This window comes from Plecotus auritus (genome assembly GCF_963455305.1).
Source record: "Plecotus auritus genome assembly, chromosome: 8".
In the NCBI taxonomy this organism is placed as follows: domain Eukaryota; kingdom Metazoa; phylum Chordata; class Mammalia; order Chiroptera; family Vespertilionidae; genus Plecotus; species Plecotus auritus.
In genome coordinates, this window is record NC_137782.1 from 107,088,875 (window position 1) to 107,107,458 (window position 18,584).

At 43.3% G+C, this 18,584-nt stretch overlaps 1 protein-coding gene across 8 annotated transcripts; it reads left to right on the forward strand.

Annotated features, from left to right (window-relative positions):
* Positions 1-726: 726 nt before the first annotated feature.
* On the forward strand, positions 727-16,926 carry LOC308257400 (ashwin). Of its 8 annotated transcripts, none has more exons than XM_080686967.1 (6): positions 727-864; positions 2,350-2,516; positions 5,265-5,391; positions 5,518-5,640; positions 7,922-7,996; positions 15,067-16,926. In XM_080686967.1, the coding sequence occupies exons 1-5, from the start codon at positions 766-768 to the stop codon at positions 7,976-7,978; spliced, it is 573 nt and encodes a 190-aa protein (XP_080543093.1). In that variant the 5' UTR covers positions 727-765; the 3' UTR covers positions 7,979-7,996; positions 15,067-16,926. The 8 variants fall into 8 exon arrangements, with proteins under 8 accessions (XP_080543093.1, XP_080543094.1, XP_080543087.1 ...); XM_080686968.1 differs by lacking the exon at positions 15,067-16,926 and adding an exon at positions 10,498-11,093; XM_080686961.1 differs by having other exon boundaries at positions 727-1,014; positions 5,265-5,640.
* The last annotated feature ends 1,658 nt before the right edge of the window (positions 16,927-18,584 follow it).

An 18,584-nucleotide genomic window follows, 5' to 3' on the forward strand; every position in this document is an offset into this window, starting at 1 on the left:
GATACCCCTGTCAACAACACCAGAGGGCCTTGTTCTTTAGGCCCACGGACATAAGAAACCTTTGCCCCATTCCATTAAGAATAATTATTAACAAATAGAAAGAGGGGGAAAATGTTAGGACCGTAGGGCAATAAGATCCTTAACGGCCATTTGTAAGCTTCCCGCCACAGGAGACAAAGACCAGGAAAAAAGCTTTCTTGACACTGTCCTGAGGGCACCAGATCGCACGCCTGCATTCCAGGCCCATCCCCCAGCCCCACTATGATTGCACAAAAGGATGAAACTCCAGCGCCTGGGTGCTGCCACCGACCATCCCATGTTCCCTGGGCGGTGCTGTGCAGCCCTTCCCTTCCCCTCTAAAGCCATTCAATTTTTCTCCAAGCACCCTTTGTTTAGCCTGCCCGCGCGCCATCCACCATGTTCACTTTTCACCTACTATGTCCTACGCCCCGGCACTAAAGTCCCGGGTCTTGCAGCAAAGTAAAGCGGGATTAGGAAACAAACTAAAGAACATGTGGACAGTGTGAGACGCGCGTCACCCAAGGCGGAGGGTGACCTCCGCTCCCCGCACTCTCCTCCAGTCGCAGCAGACACCTCCATTCTCCCGGGCGGATTCCCTGCAGCTCACCCGGCTGGCCCCGCCCCGCTCCAGGAGCGCACGCGCGGCGCCCCCGGGATGACACGCTCAGCCCCGCCTACACGTCACTTCCGGGACGCTTCCTTCGCGGGGCCTTGTGGGTAGCCGGCCGGGTCCGGGCGACCGTCATGGCGGGGGACGTGGGCGGGCGCCGCTGCCCGGACTCAGAGCTGCTGCTGCACCCGGAGTTGCTGTCCCGGGAGTTCCTGCTGCTCACCCTGGAGCAGGTCGGCTCCGGGGGCCGCGGGGGCGGGGGGCCGCGGGGATGCTCTGACGGGAACACTCCCGCCGTCTGTGCGACTCTCCACGCTGGCCGACCTGTTCTCCCCGCGCTCCCACCCGAAAGGAGACGTCCTAGCACATCAGGAATTCCTGGGGTTAGGACTTATCTTTTTGGGTTCTTGATGGCTCGCAAAGAGGAGTCCTAGGCGACCCTCGCGGCCTGTACGTGAGCAAGGAAGAGGGGACGGGGCGAGGATCGTGGGGGAACGGAAATGGGGTCGTGATCGGGGACTGGGAAGCATCGGAGAAATGGCCCGTTCTCCGCACCCTCACCTCGGTTACAGATGAGGACACAGAGGTGCACTGCCTTATTTCAGGGCACACCGTCGGTGATTGAAGTGAAGGATGCAGCTAGGAGGAGAATTCGGGGTTCTGGGCTCTCAGTGTAGCGTTTGCTCTTTTTCAGCTAATGTGGCCGCTGATAGTAGACGAAAAAGAAGACAAAAAGTGATAAGTTTTGTGTAAAGTGGTAGAGAATTATTGCACGTTTCCTTGGGGTTTTATGTATAATACTTTGTTTTTCTTGTGTTTTTTGAACCTTCAGTAGTATCTTTGTCTAATCTCATCAAGCCCTATGCTAAGTCGATTATTTTGGTGATGTCAGTTACTTTTTGCCTGTGTTTCTCAAACAGGCACATCAGAGTCACCACAGGACTTGTTAAAACACATATTTTGCGGGATTCATCCCCTTTGTGTCGGAGTCAGTAGTTCTGAGGCGTGGCCTGAAAATCTGCATTTTTTAGCAAGTTCTTGCTTCTAGTTCAGGGACCACAGTTGGAGCACCTCTGCCCCTAAGCAGTGCTTCCCAGTCTAACCTGCCAATACATTCTACGGGAATGCTGTCTAAGAGGACCCTCAGGGTTTCCACATATCTCTGAGTGAGTACAGGGTGAAAATTGATAATAAAAGCCCATCTAGTATAAGACAGAAAAGGAGTAAAATTGTGCTTTTAAGTTTTTAAGGGAAAAAAGGATTGGGCAAAGTTTCACAGAGGACATGGATTGTATTTGTTTAGTCAGTTCTATTAAACACAAGTGTTTCCAAGCCTTTCAGAATTGTAGGTGAGCCCATGATCACATTTCCATTCTCATTTTCCGTCGTTGTTCTCCTCATAAATTAGGATGATGTCAGTGGAAATGCTCTTACTGCCTGGTATGTTGGCTGCACACTTGTGGACAGCAGTGCTGGTCACACTGAGGACATGTGCCCATTGCCTTTAAGATGAGGCTGAACCGAATATTTACAGAGCTTGACCTATTTATAATACTGCTTTTTTCAATATTATAAAGGACCCTTAAGCATGTGTCTAATTGCAACAATGGTTTTATAGTTTGTTATTTAAGCAGTAATGTTCTGCCCTGTTAGGTAGGTAGTTGGTTAGTTAAAAGAAGGATGTTGTTTTGAAATTATTTTTGTTTCCTTTTCCACAGAAGAACATAGCTGTTGAAAATGATGTAAGAATAAACAAAGACAATCTTACTGATCTGTATGTCCAGCATGCAATACCATTGCCTCAGAGAGATTTGCCAAAGAATAGATGGGGGAAAATGATGGAAAAGAAAAGAGAGCAACATGAGCTAAAAAACGAGACTAAAAGGTACTTTTCAATGCTTCTGGTTTTCATCTTATAGGACTAAACAATTTTGCCTTTTTTTTTTTTCTCCCTAGGTAAATTTAGGTCAAAAAAGATTTCATTGACTCAACAACTATTTATTGAGCACCAGGCACTGTACATATACCATGAATAAAACTGACAAAATTTCTTGCTCATATTTTAATATGAAGAAACATAGTAAGAAATTGAGTAAAATATATTGTATGTTACATCATGACAGAAGAAAAAACAGTGAGAGGATTTATAGTTTTAATTAACATGGCCAGGAACAACCTCATTGAGAAATGCCATTTCAGTAGAGAGACCTAGCGAGTAGTGAGCAAGCTAGCATTCCAAGCAGAATATAATAATTGGGGTCAGGAGTATGCCCACGAACAACAAAGAGACCACCAGGCTGGGTGGAGAGATTCAGAGAGAGAGGGGGGGCAAGGTTGACTGGGGGTGAGTGGAGATTGTCAGATCACAGAAAGCTTTGCAAGTCATTGTGAGAACTGTGTCTGGACTATTGAGAGGAGAAGGCAATGGAGGGTTTTGAGCAGAGTCGTGACACTATCTGAAGTGCGTTTTAACAGAGTCATGCTGGCTGCCATACTGAGAAGTGATTTAAGGTGGGGGAGGGACAGGGAAACCACTTAGCAGACTGCAGTGATCCAGACAACAGCTGGTGGTGACTGGCTGAGGTGGTACTGGACTTGATAAGAAGTGGTTGGATCTGGATGTATTTTAGAGGCAGAGCCAGAGCCAACAACATGTGCTGAGTTGTGAGAAAAAATAGAATCAAGACCCTAAGGTGTTTGAATAATACAGAAACGGAGAGACTCATATAGCTTCAGGGACACTATTTCAAATTTTTAAATTCCAGAAAATTGTTTATAGAACCACAAGCAAATGAATTTCCCATTTAAAGGTACATGTGATTAATCAGTATAGTTGGTTAGTTAATGAGGACAAAGTACCCAGAGATCCCTAAGTGAGCTAGTTGTTTCTTTTCCTATGTCAATTACATGGCAAGTGGGTGTTATTGATTACTGAATCTTCTTTGAGAGCCTTCTGTTTGTAAGGTACTGTCATGGGCAGTGCAGTATTGATGGAATGAGGGCAGGATGCTAATTCTGATTCTTGGTTTTACTCTCTAGTTATGAAGAATGAAAAAAAAACTCATGACCAGTAGGGAGGTTATTCCCCAAGGAGTAGAATAGTTGAAGAATAATGAGCATGCGTGCTCAGAGTCTTTTGGAAAGTAAGCGTATAGTCCCACTTTTGATCAGGAACACGTTCAGTTCAGATTGAGCCATCATTTTAGCTCGATGGTTGCGTGTTGGTACAGGCTGTGTATTAGTGTCAACTTTCATAAATCTGGATTATGCTGTGCATATCTTTAATTTACTTCCTTTGACTCTTATTTGGAAAGTATTTTCTTCTTTATCTGCACATTCAGGCACATTGTCGTAGGCAAAGCTTTCAATCCTGACATACTTTACTTCATGTGACGGCTTCTTTTAGGCCCTCAGAGTCACTTTGGAAAGGATCTTTGGCTCTATTTTTAAAAATCACAGTTTGACTCCTGTATCAGAGCACTAAAGCTGGAAGGACCTAAGATCACCAAGCATTATTGAGTCGCCTGCTGTTTCATCTCTGGAGGAACTGAGCTCTGGAGAAGTGCTGTGATGTGCCTGGTCCCACCAAGCTGGACCAGGTCTTTACTGCAGTGATTCTCAGACCTGAAGGCGCCCCTTGCCTCTGAGATTGAAACTCTCACAGCTGACGCACCTACTCTCAGTCCTTCTGTTTCCCCCCCTTGCCTCTGAGATTGAAACTCTCACAGCTGACGCACCTACTCGCAGTCCTTCTGTTTCCCTCCTGCAGTGGCAGTGGATTATAATGGGTTTATTTTTCATCTTCTGCCAAATGGTTGTCAGTGGTGAATTTGGCTAATCACCTGGGATCTGGTTAAAAGGCAGATTCTGAATTTTTTACAAGCTCCCAAGATACCACAGATGCTACTGGTCCCTGGACCACACTTTGAGTAGCAAGGCTGGAGAGTTCTTCTAAGTTTGTTTAATTAAAAGATTTTTATCATAAATCTGTTGTTTGAGGTATAAAGAATAATGAACAAATGAAATGCTTTTATTATCTTTACGATTAAGAGTGGAAATTAGATTTTCAGAAGCTAAATATGAAGACTTGCTGAATTTTAAAATTAAAATCAAACAAATGTTCAGTTCCAGTTATTTTAGAAAATGCCTTGGCTTAAGCGACCTTAATGAATGGAGCAGAATGTTCCATATAGTTGTATATAGATTGCCGCTATGGTAGTCTTGGTATAGTTTTGTAGTTTATTACCCTTTCTAAATAGTAACACATGGTCAAGATAACCCTATCAATAAGATGGTGATTTTTAAAAATTAAAAGAATTTTTAGTTACTAGAAAATTCTGTTTTACCTTCTAGGGTTAGTTGGTCAATTGATGTTTTAAAAATAACACTCTTGTGTGTACAATAATGCTCTCTTTAAATTTCATGTCAACAAATATTTAAACTTTAAAGCACCAGAAAATTGTTATTTCATTTAGAGAGTAAAAGAAAATTTCTTTTCCAGTGGCCCTACTTACAATAGATTCGTCTTATCGGTAAAATTTTTTTGGGTCATTGTTTGTTTTAACTTTACATTCTAGTAACTGCTTTGCCATTCCAGATGGCATCTTTCATGAATGTGTCTCTTTGATTTCAGGAGCAGCAGTGTAGATGTGTCAAAGAAAAGACCTCTCATTGTGTTTGATGGAAGTTCAACAAGTACAAGCATAAAAGTGAGAAAGACAGAGAATGGGGATAATGATCGACTCAAGCCTCCCCCTCAGGCAAGCTTTACCAGTAATGCCTTTCGAAAATTATCAAATTCCTCTTCAAGTGTGTCACCCCTAATTTTGTCTTCCAATTTGCCTATGAACAATAAAATGGAACACAATAATAATGACACTAAACAGAACCATGACTTAGCGCATGGGAAAAGTCCTTTGGGCCCTGCGAAGCTGCCGCCTTTGTCCCCCGTGGGAACTACTCCAGTGAAGCTAAAGCGAGCTGCTCTGAAAGAAGAAGCCGAGGCCGTGGTGAGTGGGCAGTTTCCACGCTCATGAGAAGGGAACGAGGTCTCTGAGTAGTCACTGCTGCAAGCTGGTTGTTAGCCCTCGCGTGATCTGTCAGATGTTTACATCTCATTTCTCATAAATCCATGATGATAAACTGATGCTTTTTTAAAAGTACACTCAGTTTTTTTTCCTGCTTAAAATGTGTAAAGAGAGAGTCTCCTAGACACTTACCCTAGATTTTTCTCATTTAGATCCTTTAAGTATCTTGCAACTAAAAGAAAGAATTTTTTTAAAAAAATATATTTTTACTGATTTTAGAGAGGAAGGGAGAGGGGGAGAGATAGAAACATCAGTGATGAGAGACAATCATTGATTAGCTGCCTCCTGCACACCCCTCATGGGGGATCAAGCCCGCAACCCAGGCATGTGTCTTTGACCGGAATCGAACCCTTGCATGACTTGTCAGTCCTCATGCCAAAGCTCTACCCACTGAGCCAAACCGGCTAGGGCAGAAAGAAATACTTTTGTTAGCAAGGCTCAGCATGTTAAGTAATTTGTGCAGGGTCACATTTCAGTAGCGTTGGAGAGCTTGGTCTTTGTTTTGCACTTATCTTAAGCCACACTAGAGTCTAGGATTTACCTCTTGCATCCCCTGCCCCTTGAATGTCCCTGTCCTTGGAGGGTAGAGAGCACTTGGAGGAATGTTGTGTTCTGTTGTACTTAAGTATTTTAGATGCTGGCAAATTAGATACAGTTACACAATTTATTTAGAGTTCAATTTATGAGATTATGTAAACATCTAGCAGTTTTATAACCTTTGTTTATCTCAGACTGCTATATCAAAAAATACCATTGACTGGATGGCTCAAACAACAAGCAGTTATTTCTTACAGCCCTGGAGGCTGGGAAGTCCAAAATCAAAGCCCTGGCAGATTCAATGTCTGGTGAGAGCCCACTTCCTGGTTCATAGTTGCTTGTCTGGGACCTCACGTGGCAGAAGGGACAAGGCACCCCTCTGGGGTCTCTTTTATAAAAACATCAATCCCATTCATGAGGGCTCCACCCCCATTACCTAATTACGCCAGTGGCCCTACTTCCAAATACCACATTGGGGGTTAGGTTTTAATACTTTTGAGGGGACACAGACATTCAGTCTGTAGCACATTTTTGTAGTATATACTTGGGCTTTATTATCTTCAAATTGTGTGTCAAAGGGATCAAAACTCAGAGTAGTTCAATCTAAAATAGTAGACCCTAGAAAAAGAAAGCTACTGTGTATCCAACCAGCCCTAAATTCTTACATTAGTTCCTTGAATCCTTTTAGTAATCCTGTGATGTAGACACAATAGTTATTTCCATTTCACAGATGAGAAGAAGGTTGGATGATTTAAATAAACTTGTCCAGGGTTTCAGAGTTAATAAGCAGCCGGATTGCAGTTAGAATTCACACCTGGCCCCAGAACATGCACTTATGACACCATGTTGCCTCCACACTTAACTCAGTCACCTTTGTAGGAAAGGGGGAGATAAGAAGAGGAATCCACCCTCAAATACTACAGTAAGGAGTGAGCTTCAAGGATTTTTTTTTTTTGAGAAAACATTTTCTCAAAATTTTTTACTCTTTCAGAGATGTGGTTTTCATTATTTTTAATCCTCATCCAAAGATATGTTTTCTGTTAAATTTAGAGACAGAGAGGGAGAGAGAAACATTGATGAGTTGCCTCCCATACGTGCCCCGACTGGGAATCGAACCCACAACCTAGGTATGTGCCCTGACTAGGAATCGAACCTGCCATCCTTTGGTGTGTAGGTCGATGCTCAACCACCTGAGCTACCCGCTAGGCTCAGAGGTGTGATTTAAAAAAAAAAAAAAATCTGTTCTCCTGTTAAGATCTTGGATTGTGAGATTGAGGGAGGACATGGGCTCTGCAGCGGGGAAGCAGCCCAGGAGCAGTAAGTGGTCTCAACCCTGAGTACACCCTAGGGCCACCTAAAGGAGCTTCAGAAAGTCAGGGTCAGAGCCTCATCTCATGTAATTGGTCCTGGGATAAGGCCCAGGTCTGGACATGCTTGTAAGTGCCCCGGGTGATTCTAAGGTGCACACGTTTGAGAACCACAGCTAGAAAAGTGGGAGCCAAGGAGGCTTGCTCTTTTTCCTAATCTAAGATCTCTCCCACTAGATGGCAGCAGGGATCTACCATTTGTACGTTGGTAGTAAACCTTGGTGGTTTAAAAATAGTCATTTCAGTTGTTCTCTGACATTTTTGTAAATATAAACTGATTTCTATTTATGTTATTTTAGGATAACCTGAAACCCCCAGAAGCAAAGAGGAAGATACAACACGTTACATGGCCATGAAGGAAAGTTTCCAAAAATGTAAATATAACTGTAGTTTTCAAACAGTTCACATATATTGACGGTATTTACAGAGAGCTTGATTATTTTGAAATTTTTCTAAAGGTTTAAAATTAGGTTCAAAAAATAAAGTCTTTCCCTCCCTCCCTGTTTTCCTCCCTCCATTTGAAAGAAAAAAAAATTGCCTTTTATTCCCTGATTAGGTAAGAATTTCTCTTTTTTAAAAAAATATGTTTTTATTGATTTTAGAGAGAGAAAAACATCCATGTAAGAGAGAAACGTCAATCGGCTGCCTCCTCTGCATGCCCCCCTACTGGGGATCAAGCCCGCAGCTGGGGCATATGTCCTGACCTGGAATTGAACCAGCAACCTTTCTTTGCACGGGCCGACGCCCAGCCAGCTGAGCCACACTAGCCAGGGCGGAAGGAATTTCTTTTTAAATGAATGGCTTACTATAAGTCGTTTATGTTGACCCTAGTCAAATCAGGAAGCTACAAGTCTGGTGTACCATAAAGCATCTGATGAATTTTAGGAATTATTCTCATTAATCTGTTTCAGTCTTTAGAGAACTTTGAGATTTTTTTAAAAACTCAAATATTTTAGAAGTTCACAATTTTTCTTTTCCCAAGCAAAAGAATATAACAGTTCATCACAGTATTTTAGTAAATACTTCCTGTTCATACTTGAAGTTCACCAAGAAAAGCATATTTGCAGCGCTGCCAATAAACTACTCAGACTATACAGATAAAATTGCTGTTCCCTAAGTGCTTGCTATTGCTCCTTCCCTTGAAGTTATAACATAATTGGTTTCTCGTGAGTGGACTGGTCAGGGTTGCCCCCAGGCCCACCCTTCAGGATGTTCTTGTCACGCAGCTGTCCTTCCTACTCTTTTCAGGAGCAGTCTGATCTCACTCCGCTCAGGGCTCTCCCTCCAGGAGCTTAATGAGGCAGACTTTAAGAATCTCCAGGTGAAGTAATCGTGTTAGAGGTGGTGCCTGTTGGTAGGAAGTTTAGTGAACAGGAAGAGGAGGTAGAATTGTAGAATTTAGGAGAGTCTGGGAGTATAGTATGGTGGTGAAGGGGGAAACTTGGTGTGACCCAGATGGGCCAGCACAGGAGGTACTGAAGTCAGAAGTCAGGGCCCAGTGACAGCACGGAGGGGGCCAGTTGGCCGGGTCCCTGCTGGTGCAGCATGGAGCGCTGTCCACAGGGCTGTCCCGCAGGCATCTCTCTGAGGTTGTGTGCTAAGTGGTCTTGTTCCAGCTGCATAATTGAGTCAGTGAGCAAATAGGTTATTCCTCACATCCGTGAGTTCCAGAGTTCACTTTTCTGCCGTGTGTTTCTGACCAAGTGCGAGAACACTTGATACTTTCTCCCTTGTACGATTGATCTTCAAATTGGGGTTTGTCTTTTCAGTACTTTTTAGAACAGTCTCATTCCTCTTTCGATTTGTTAAAACAAGCATTTTAATATTGAATAGCCTTAGGAAGAAGTAATTCCACCGTGCAGGTGAACACTGTACTGAAACTTTAACCCTGTAGTTTCAGTCCTGTCTTCTCCAGACTGCATCTGTTCACATAAGACAAAGTGGATACATACTGAGTGTTGCATAAATTGTAATGTTATGGTAAATTATTAAATACGCAGTTGTCTGCAGGGCTGATGTATTCCTATGTATAACTATCTTAAGGGACATTTTGAAAAGTGCAGATTTTAGGGTAGAATGACATTATATTTATTTAGTTGTTCCTTCTGCTTTCATCTGCATTTCTCTCTTAGTTAAGAGAGAATTAGCCATTTGACAGTTTTAAGTCAGTAGAAACTTATTTTTAGTTACTCAAAAAATTAATTTTTAATTTGTATATTTAACTTACAAAGTAGGTTGGTATTAACAGCTGAACTGTGTAACATTGTTGCTTCAAATTGAAGTTTATATTATGAACATTCAGAGTCAACGCTCATATAGCAGCATGTTCTTGACCTACTTTGAGTTTGAAATGTGGAGGAGCTAAGCTGGGTACAGTGTGTCCCATACACCTACATCCTGGAGCGCTGTGCCTTCTGGGTGCAGACGCAGCTGGCCCTCAGCGGCTCCATGTGCGGAAGCAGCCCGCAGAGCCTGCCCGCGGAGCCTGCCTGGGACGGACAGGAATCGGGCAGAGTTGTTGGGAGGCTGATGTTTTGAAGTGTTGCTTTGGTGAGCTTTGAAGCTGAGAAGGACTTGAATGGCTAACAACTTCGGAATCCTCTGTACTCCCTAAAACGGGTTACTATTGTTGCTCTCGATTCTATAGTCCAATAAAGCCAGTTTTTCTTCTTGTTGGGGTAGGGGAAAGCGAATGGCATTTGTGTCAGAGAGTGGCCTCTGAGGTAGAGTTACAGGCACTTGACCACTGCCTGCCCTTGCCAGGTGGTCTTGTTCTTTTCTTCCTCCCCCTCTTGGTTCCCTGTTTGCCTTGCTCGTGTCCTCCTTTCCCACATTTTCACTTTCTTTGCCTTCATCTCCTTCCTCCTTTCTGTAGAGCTTCAGGCTTGGTCACACAGCATGGCCCTGCTCATTCACTGCGGTGGAGCTGGACCAGCCCATCCTTGTTCTGTGAGGTCGGGCTGCTGCGAGAGCTCTGAGAGTGCCAGGCCCGCGGCACCAGGCACACGGCCTCCGGGGCTGTCAGCTGCGGTTTTCCACATGCTCAGCAGCCAGGCCCTGTGGGAAGCCGGTTCAACTTCTGCCATGAGGCCTGGTGTTTTTGCTATATTCAAGTTCCTCAGAATTGTAATTATTTTTTCGAAGTAATATTTTGGTTGCTTAAGTTTTCAGAGACAATTCTAAACTGATCTAGAGACTCATTCAATAGCAATGACCTTTTTAAAACTTACATTAAGTAAAACTGCCAGTAGCTTAAATCACATGTATGTCAGAGCCTCCTCTGTTCTCTACTGTGGGACTTCAAATGTTTTTAAGTGTGCTCTTTTATTAAATGCTCGTGCAGGTTTTGTAATTCAGTACAGAAAGCTTAACCTTGTAATGTACATTATTTTGTATGTAAAAAGTCTTTCAAGTAGCCTTAACCTTATTTAAATAAACTGAATAAAATTACTGAGTAGGCCTGTCGTTCGTAAAAAAAATAAAATGAAAAAATACTCTGTAATGACTTGATCTCTTTTTGAGTAAGTGCTATTGAAAGGTGTCAATTTTATAGTAAAAAGTCTGTTTCTGGACTGATTGAGTGCTCCAGCATGATTCCAATAGTCCCCCCATCTCGGGGCGCTGCTGTACAAGGAGCGTGGCTGGAGTGGCCTGGCATTCAGGACTCCCTGGTGTGACAGAGGCTGACACTGACCACCACTGTGCTTGGGGGAAGGAGACAAGTTCCCAAACCTCCCTCATCCCTTGTAAGCTTTCTTTAAAAAAAAAAAAAAATACATACATATACATATACATATATATATATATGTATGTATATATGTGTGTGTATATTTTATATATATATATATATATATATATATATATATATGTATATGTATGTATTTAAACTGATTTTAGAGAGGAAGGGAGAGGGAGAGATAGAAACATCAATGATGAGAATCAAAATTGGCTGCCTCCTGCAGCCTCCCGCCCCCACCGGGGATTGAGCCATGACCTCCTGGTTCATAGGCTGACACTCAACCACTGAGCCATGCCCGCTGGGCCCTTGTAAGCTTTTTTAACTGTGACAAAGCAGAGATTCGTTGAGGGCTTATTTGTGTTTGGGTGTTCTTAAGAAAGTTAATTTCTAAACTGGTGTCTTAATGTTGATAGTGAAGCTCTAAATTAACTAGGAAAAGCCTCAGGTCACCTGTCTTGAACTTAAAAATTAGATCCTTGATTTTTTTTTGGTCTGGACAGAAGCGACCAAAAAAATCTTATTTCCATTTAGATTTTTACTAATGTGCTCTTAGTACTAACTGAAGTGCTTTGCCCTGCCAGTTGTTATAAAGTTGGTTGCCGTCCCTGTTGTGGCAGAAGAAATAAAGATGTGAACTAAGTTCTGCTCCTAAAGAAAAGACAGGCAAGTGAACAGGAATGATGGGTAATTCTAATGAGAGAAAGAAATCAGGCTTAGGGTGAGAAACTTTAAATCTAGTGATTAGGAAAGCCTCTTTGAAATGCTGATATTTTAAGGGGTGACAGCTATGGGAAGCTTTTGGGAAAAACATCCTATAAATGGTAGATTGTGATCAAGCAAATGCTTCTACTGTCACTCCTGGACCCCTGCTGCAGCCGTGATGGGAAGAAGTTAGAAAAATACACCCCGCTGACAGCCACCCACTCCCTATCCACCTGCCAGGTGACTGACTGCATGAGGTCCCAGGGCAGACAGCCCAGATAGCTGACTCGCAGAATCACAGGGAATAGAACGGGCGGTGCTAAGTCGCTAAGTGCGATGGTTTGCTACCCAGCACTAGATAACGGACATCGGTCTCCATGGTGAAAGTGAACACCCTGAGTCTTCATAGGTTTTTAGATCAAAAAGACTGGTGGGGCGGGTAGTATAAAATGAAGTCAGAGAAGGTGGATCTTAGGCCATAAAGGACCTCGTATGTGATTCTGAGAGAAACTGGAAGCTGTTAGCGGTGTTCAGACTTTGCCAAGCTGAATCAAAAGACTGAAACAAGACTGGTTGGTTAAGTGTACAATAGCATGAAATATTTTTTAATCTCTAATAAAGTTAACCAGGTGCCTTGTTTTTTAGTCTTTGGGTAAATGGTTTGAACCAAAATATTTGCATTTCTTTGACCAATAATTAAACCTTAGAAGACTAAAATACCAGTTACGCTTAAAGATAGTTCTATAAATATAAGAACACAATATCTAGCTAAGCCTTCTGTTATGTTTGTTCTGCCCTGCTACATACTTTTTTTGAAATAAACTTTTAAAACATAAACCTTGTAGAGTTTTTGGTGTATGGAAATATTGCTGCGGCGGTATTGAGAGTTTCCCTCTTCCCGACAGCTTCCTGCCACTGATACATGGTAGTCTGGTGCCTTCCTTGAGACTAGTCAATATCGATACATTGTTAGCTAAAGTCCATAACTTTATTCCGATTTTCTTAGTTTTTACCAAATGTCCTTTTCCTGTCCCAGGATACCACCTTACCTTTGTTTTCATAACTCCTTAGATTCAGCTGGGCTGTGACAGTTTCTGACTCTCCTTAAGTTTCTCAGCCTTGACAATTGGGGAGCATATTGGTTAGTTGTTTTGAAGAACGCCCCTCAGTTTGACTTGTCTCAGGTTTTTTGCATGATTAGACGCATTACGAGTTTCAGGAAGATCGGAGGAAAGAGCCCTTCCATCACATTATATTAGGGTGCATTCTCTAACGACTTTAACACTTTCGAGGGGACCCTTGGCCACTTGGCTCAGGCACTGTCAGGTTATATGGGGTTACTTTCTTTCCTCCTTTCATGCTGTGCTCGGGAAGGGTTTCATGGGAGGAATGTGGAGTTACACTTCACCTACCTGGCCAAGTGTCCACATAACCCATTTGGAATTCCCTGCAGAATTGTCTATTCTCGCCCCTTTTAAAATTTAATAATTATGTCAGTGTGGGCTCAGATGCTTACACTTTGGGTAATAACGTAATGCTTTCTTGTTGGTTTTGCTCAGATTGCTCTAGCTTTGGCCACTGAAATCGGTTTCAGTTGGCTGCTGTGTCCCTCTGACTTAGGTCATCCTCGTGGTTTCTCTGGAGCACTTCCTTACTTTCTGGTCGTACAAAGGGCTCCAGGTTCCTCTTGTATATTTCCTGTTCCAGTCCTAGACTTGGCCATTTCTCCAAGGAGTCTTGGTTCCTTTCATTAAAGGATGATAGTATTAGAAAACAAGATCTGGGCACTAGAGTACTCATTAATACCGGGGTGTCATTGCTTCTGGGCCTCAACTGACAGAGCAAGGAAACACCTATGTGTTTATGCTGACCCTGGTATGTGCACACATCTGTGCATGTTTTTATATGTAAGCATCTCTACAGTAAGCTAAATGTGAGTTCATGCTGTGTGGACCACTGTAGACCTCCTGTTCTTGTTTCTAAGTGCCCGCCCTGAAAGTGAGAAGCCAGGCTCCCACCAGCCACTGTCCGTTTACTTACCTGTTCGCTTCCAGTACCCAGGTGCAGCAGTGGCCGCTGTTCACCTGTGCCCATGTGGGAAACAACACCATCAACTAGACAGAGTGCAGTGATTTATACAATTCCCCTGCCTCTATCTTTCAGACTCCACTCATTTCCAATGTTACTTTAAGTCATGTCGCTTAAAAATATAATGGGAGTTTTATATTTTAATGAACAAGATGTCAAGTTAACTTTTCTCTATTTGATTGATTGATTGATTGATTAGAGAGAGAGAGACACCGATTTGTCGTTCCACTTATTTATGCATTCATTGATTGATTCTTGTATGTGCCCTGACTGGGGACAATGCTCTAACTGACGTGAATGCCCTGGACAAACATGTCATTCATGCAGTAGGGACTTGCTGTGTTTTCACACTCTACGTAAGGAGTTGAAATAAGACATGTCTCTGCCCCAAGGGGCTTTACCCTTTATATTAATCCCTGTTGATTCAGTCTAAACATTCAAATAGCTTGAGAAAAAAATCTGAAGAACATTTAATAATTAAAGTCAAAATGTTCTGTGTACCAAACGGTTTACTAGTTACGTTTTTAATTCCTTGAAGCCTAAGGAAACCAACCAAAAACAGTGGATTTTTCTCTTAGAAGCTGTTTCTGAACCTGGGAGGGTTTTTGTTCATGTGCTTCTAATGGTATAGCTGCTGATAGGTGTCTGGATGGAGTTACCCTGCTCTGATTTCTGTGACAGATTTCTCTATTCTCTCTCATTCTTTTGGCATGCTGAGAAGTCATGTTCTTAGTTTATGTGCATTTGGCACGTGTGATGCCCGGACATTTCCTTCTCAGTGTTTCAGGAAAACTCATATTCAGAGATCGCATCCCCACATTCATCTCCATGTATAAGAAAACAAATTGTGTTTTATTTTAGAAATAATGCCCTCCCTAAACTTAGTTCAGTTATGGCTTTTTCTCACTGTTTCAGACTGGAAGCAATGGGATGCAGCACTCTGATTATGGAAGAGGAGGCGTGCTGGAGGGAGTGACTTCTCTGAAGGCTGCCGCTAGCTGGTGACAGAGCAGCGGCCCAAACTTGGACTACTGCCCTTTTCTTAAACCAGAGATAGGCCCCTTCCTAGGCCCCTCCACGCCCACCCCACCCTTGGAGTAAAGTGCAATAGCCCAGCTTTCACACAACAGCCCACTAGCGAGGGGAGAGAAGAGGGACATAACAGACAACAGACGTCACCGCAGCAGGTGTGCGGCCGGCAGTTTCCCCCAGGAAGGACGGGGCTGGCGTCAGGAGCCTGCCCGTGTGCTGGCCTTGCGTGGCCTTGAGTGAGCATCACTCCTTCTGGGCTCCCATTTTCACTCTGATCCGGGGTCTCTCCTGGATCTTAGTTCTCTGTATTTCCACCTCATACTCACCCTGAGCCCCTCAGGATGCCCTCTAAGGCCAGGCAGCCTTCATGTCAGAATGAGCATTTAAATATACAGGGAGCATTATAAGGCTTTTTGCTCATTTCTAGCTCTACTTCATGTACCTTGTGCCTCAGCCTGGGGTCTCTGCAGAAGAGGGGCTCTCGGGGTGGGGGTGGGGCCGTCCGCTGTCAGTGTGGGATCCCCATGGATACTGCCAGTCACCCTTTCCCGGAAGTGTTCCCTGCCGTGGATACCCTTCCTCTGCTCTTATAACACATCTCAATAGAACACATCCCCCTGTTGGAAAAAATCCAAAGCCCTGAAGAGTTGTCACAAAAACATAAGAGACCATGAGAACCCAGCAGAGTAGGCCATTTGTTTGATGCGCTATCAACCAATGTGTTAAGGTGAGAAGACAGCCCCACACCCTACAGGATAGGAAACCTGCTGGCCAGGACTCCAAAGAGCACCTGTCCCACGTGATAAAGGTGAACTAGAAGTCAGGTGCCTGCTGAGGGAGGGAAGAAGGCGAAAGAAGAAAGAGCAGGGAGATAGGAAGGAAGGAGCAAGCAGGCTCCTGCAGGTTTGCAGCCAGAGCTACACCCGGGAGGCTTCCTGGGAAGTAGGTCCAGCCGAGGCCGCGGAGCCCTGTCTGCAAGAAGACATCACTGGGCACGAGGAAATGCCTGCGGATGGTGCTGGGTGTGGTGACAGCACAGGTTGGCTTACCCAGGCACACGAGGAAATGTGCACCAGTGCCAGGTGCCGCTGAAACATCAGGTGGGAGAAGACTGATCCTAGAGCTTTCAGGTATTAGAACAATCTGGTACACATCAAGCAAATTTGCTTTATATTAACTGTCAGTATAGGAAACTATAAAAAGTAACATACCTTTTTCTGAGATGGTCATAACATTGTAAAGTTTAAAATCTACAGTTCAGTGAATTAATGTGTGTGTGTGTGAGAGAGAGAGAGAAAGAGAGAGAGACCACTCCCCAGATCAAGATAGAGAGCAAACTTCCTGTAAAGAGCCAAACAGTATACATTTTAGGCCTATAGACAGGCCGTGTGTGGCTGAGTGGGCATGGCTATATTCCCATACACCTTTTTAAGAGAACACAGGGCAGTGTGCAGGACTTAGCCAGAGCCAGTTTGCTAATCGAAACACAGAACCTTCTCAGCATTCCTGAAGTTCTCCCCTACCCTTTCCCCAGCAGAATTAGCCACTATCCTGACTTCCGTCTTCATCGTTGAGTTTTACCTGCTAATATTTGTTTTATGCACTTTTATGTATGTTTTATTTTATTTTAATAAAAAGTCTTGTTCATAAAGTGGTATATCATAGAAGTGCATTATTTTTTTTTGTGTGTGAAGTACTTTTATTTTTTTATATTTTTTAAAATAAATCTTTATTGTTCAGATTATTACAGATGTTCCTCTTTTTTTGCCCCCATAGCTCCCCTCCACCTGATTCCCCACCTCCACCCCATGCCCTTACCCCCCGCCACTGTCTTCATCCATAGGTGTAAGACTTTTGTCCAATCTCTTCCTGCACCCCTCACACCCCCTTACTCCTGAGAATTGTCAGTCCACTCCCTTTCTATGGCCCTGATTCTATTATATTCATTAGTCCATTCTGGTTTTCAGATTTTTTATTCACTTGATTTTTAGATTCACTTGTTGGTAAGTATGTATTTGTTGTCATTTTGTTGTTCATAATTTTTATCTTTACCTTTTTCTCTTCTTCCTCTTCTTAAAGAATACCCTTCAGCATTTCATATAATCCTGGTTTGGTGGTGATGAACTCCTTTAGCTTTTTCTTGTCTGTGAAGCTCTTTATCTGACCTTCAATTCTGAATGATAGCTTTGCTGGGTAGAGTAATCTTGGTTGTAGGTTCTTGCTGTTCATCACTTTGAATATTTCTTGCCACTCCCTTCTGGCCTGCATAGTTTCTGTTGAGCAATCAGCTGACAGTCGTATGGGTACTCCCTTGTAGGTAACTAACTGTTTTTCTCTTGCTGCTTTCAAGATTCTCTCTTTGTCTTTTGCCCTTGGCATTTTAATTATGATGTGTCTTGGTGTGGTCCTCTTTGGATTCCTCTTGTTTGGGGTTCTCTGTGCTTCCTGGACTTGTAAGTCTATTTCACCAGGTAGGGAAAGTTTTCTGTCATTATTTCTTCTAATAGGTTTTCAATATTTTGTTCTCTCTCTTCTTCTGGCACCCCCATAATTCAGATGTTGGTACGCTTAAAGTTGTCCCAGAGGCTCCTTACACTATCTTCATATTTTTGGATTCTTTTTTCTTTTTGTTTTTCTGGTTGGGTGTTTTTTGTTTCCTCATATTTCAAATCTTTAATTTGATTCTTGGGGTCCGTTGGTCTACTGTTGAATTTCTGTATATTCTTTATTTCAGACAGTGTATGCTTAATTTCTGACTGGTCCTTTTCCATTTTTTTGGCATTCTCATTAAGATCCTTAAAGGTCTCTCTAAGTTCCTCAGCGGTTTTTAGAAAATTCTTGAGTAACCTTATAACTGTAGTTTTGAACTCTATGTCCAGTAGTTTGCTTTCCTCCATTTCTTTCATTCGTGACATGTTTCTTTGTCTCCGCATTTTGCTGCTTCCCTGTGTTGATGGAGTGGCTTTGTGAGGTAGGTGACCTATAGGGCCCAGTGGTTCAGCCTCCCCAATCACCTGAGGTGGACACTCTTGGTGCACCCCTTTGTGGACTGAGTGCACAGTCTTGTTGTAGTTAAGCCTTGATTGCTGTTGGTACACTGGGAGGAATTGACCTCCAGGCCAATTGGCTGTGAGGACCCGCTGTGTCTATAATGGAAGAACTGCTGTGCTGGAGACACGCTTATGGGGCAGGACTTGTTTCAGTGGGGCTTTGGTGCTCACTGAATCTGCCTCTTGAGTGTGTCACTTATGGATGTGAGGAGTTGAAATCTGGTGTCATCTCACACTGACCACTAGGTACACTGGCTCCTGGATCTCCAAGGAGGTGCAGGTCAGCTACTGTCTGAGGCCACCCAGCAGGAGCTACAGCGAGATCTGCAGATTTCTCCTCTTTGCTTGGGG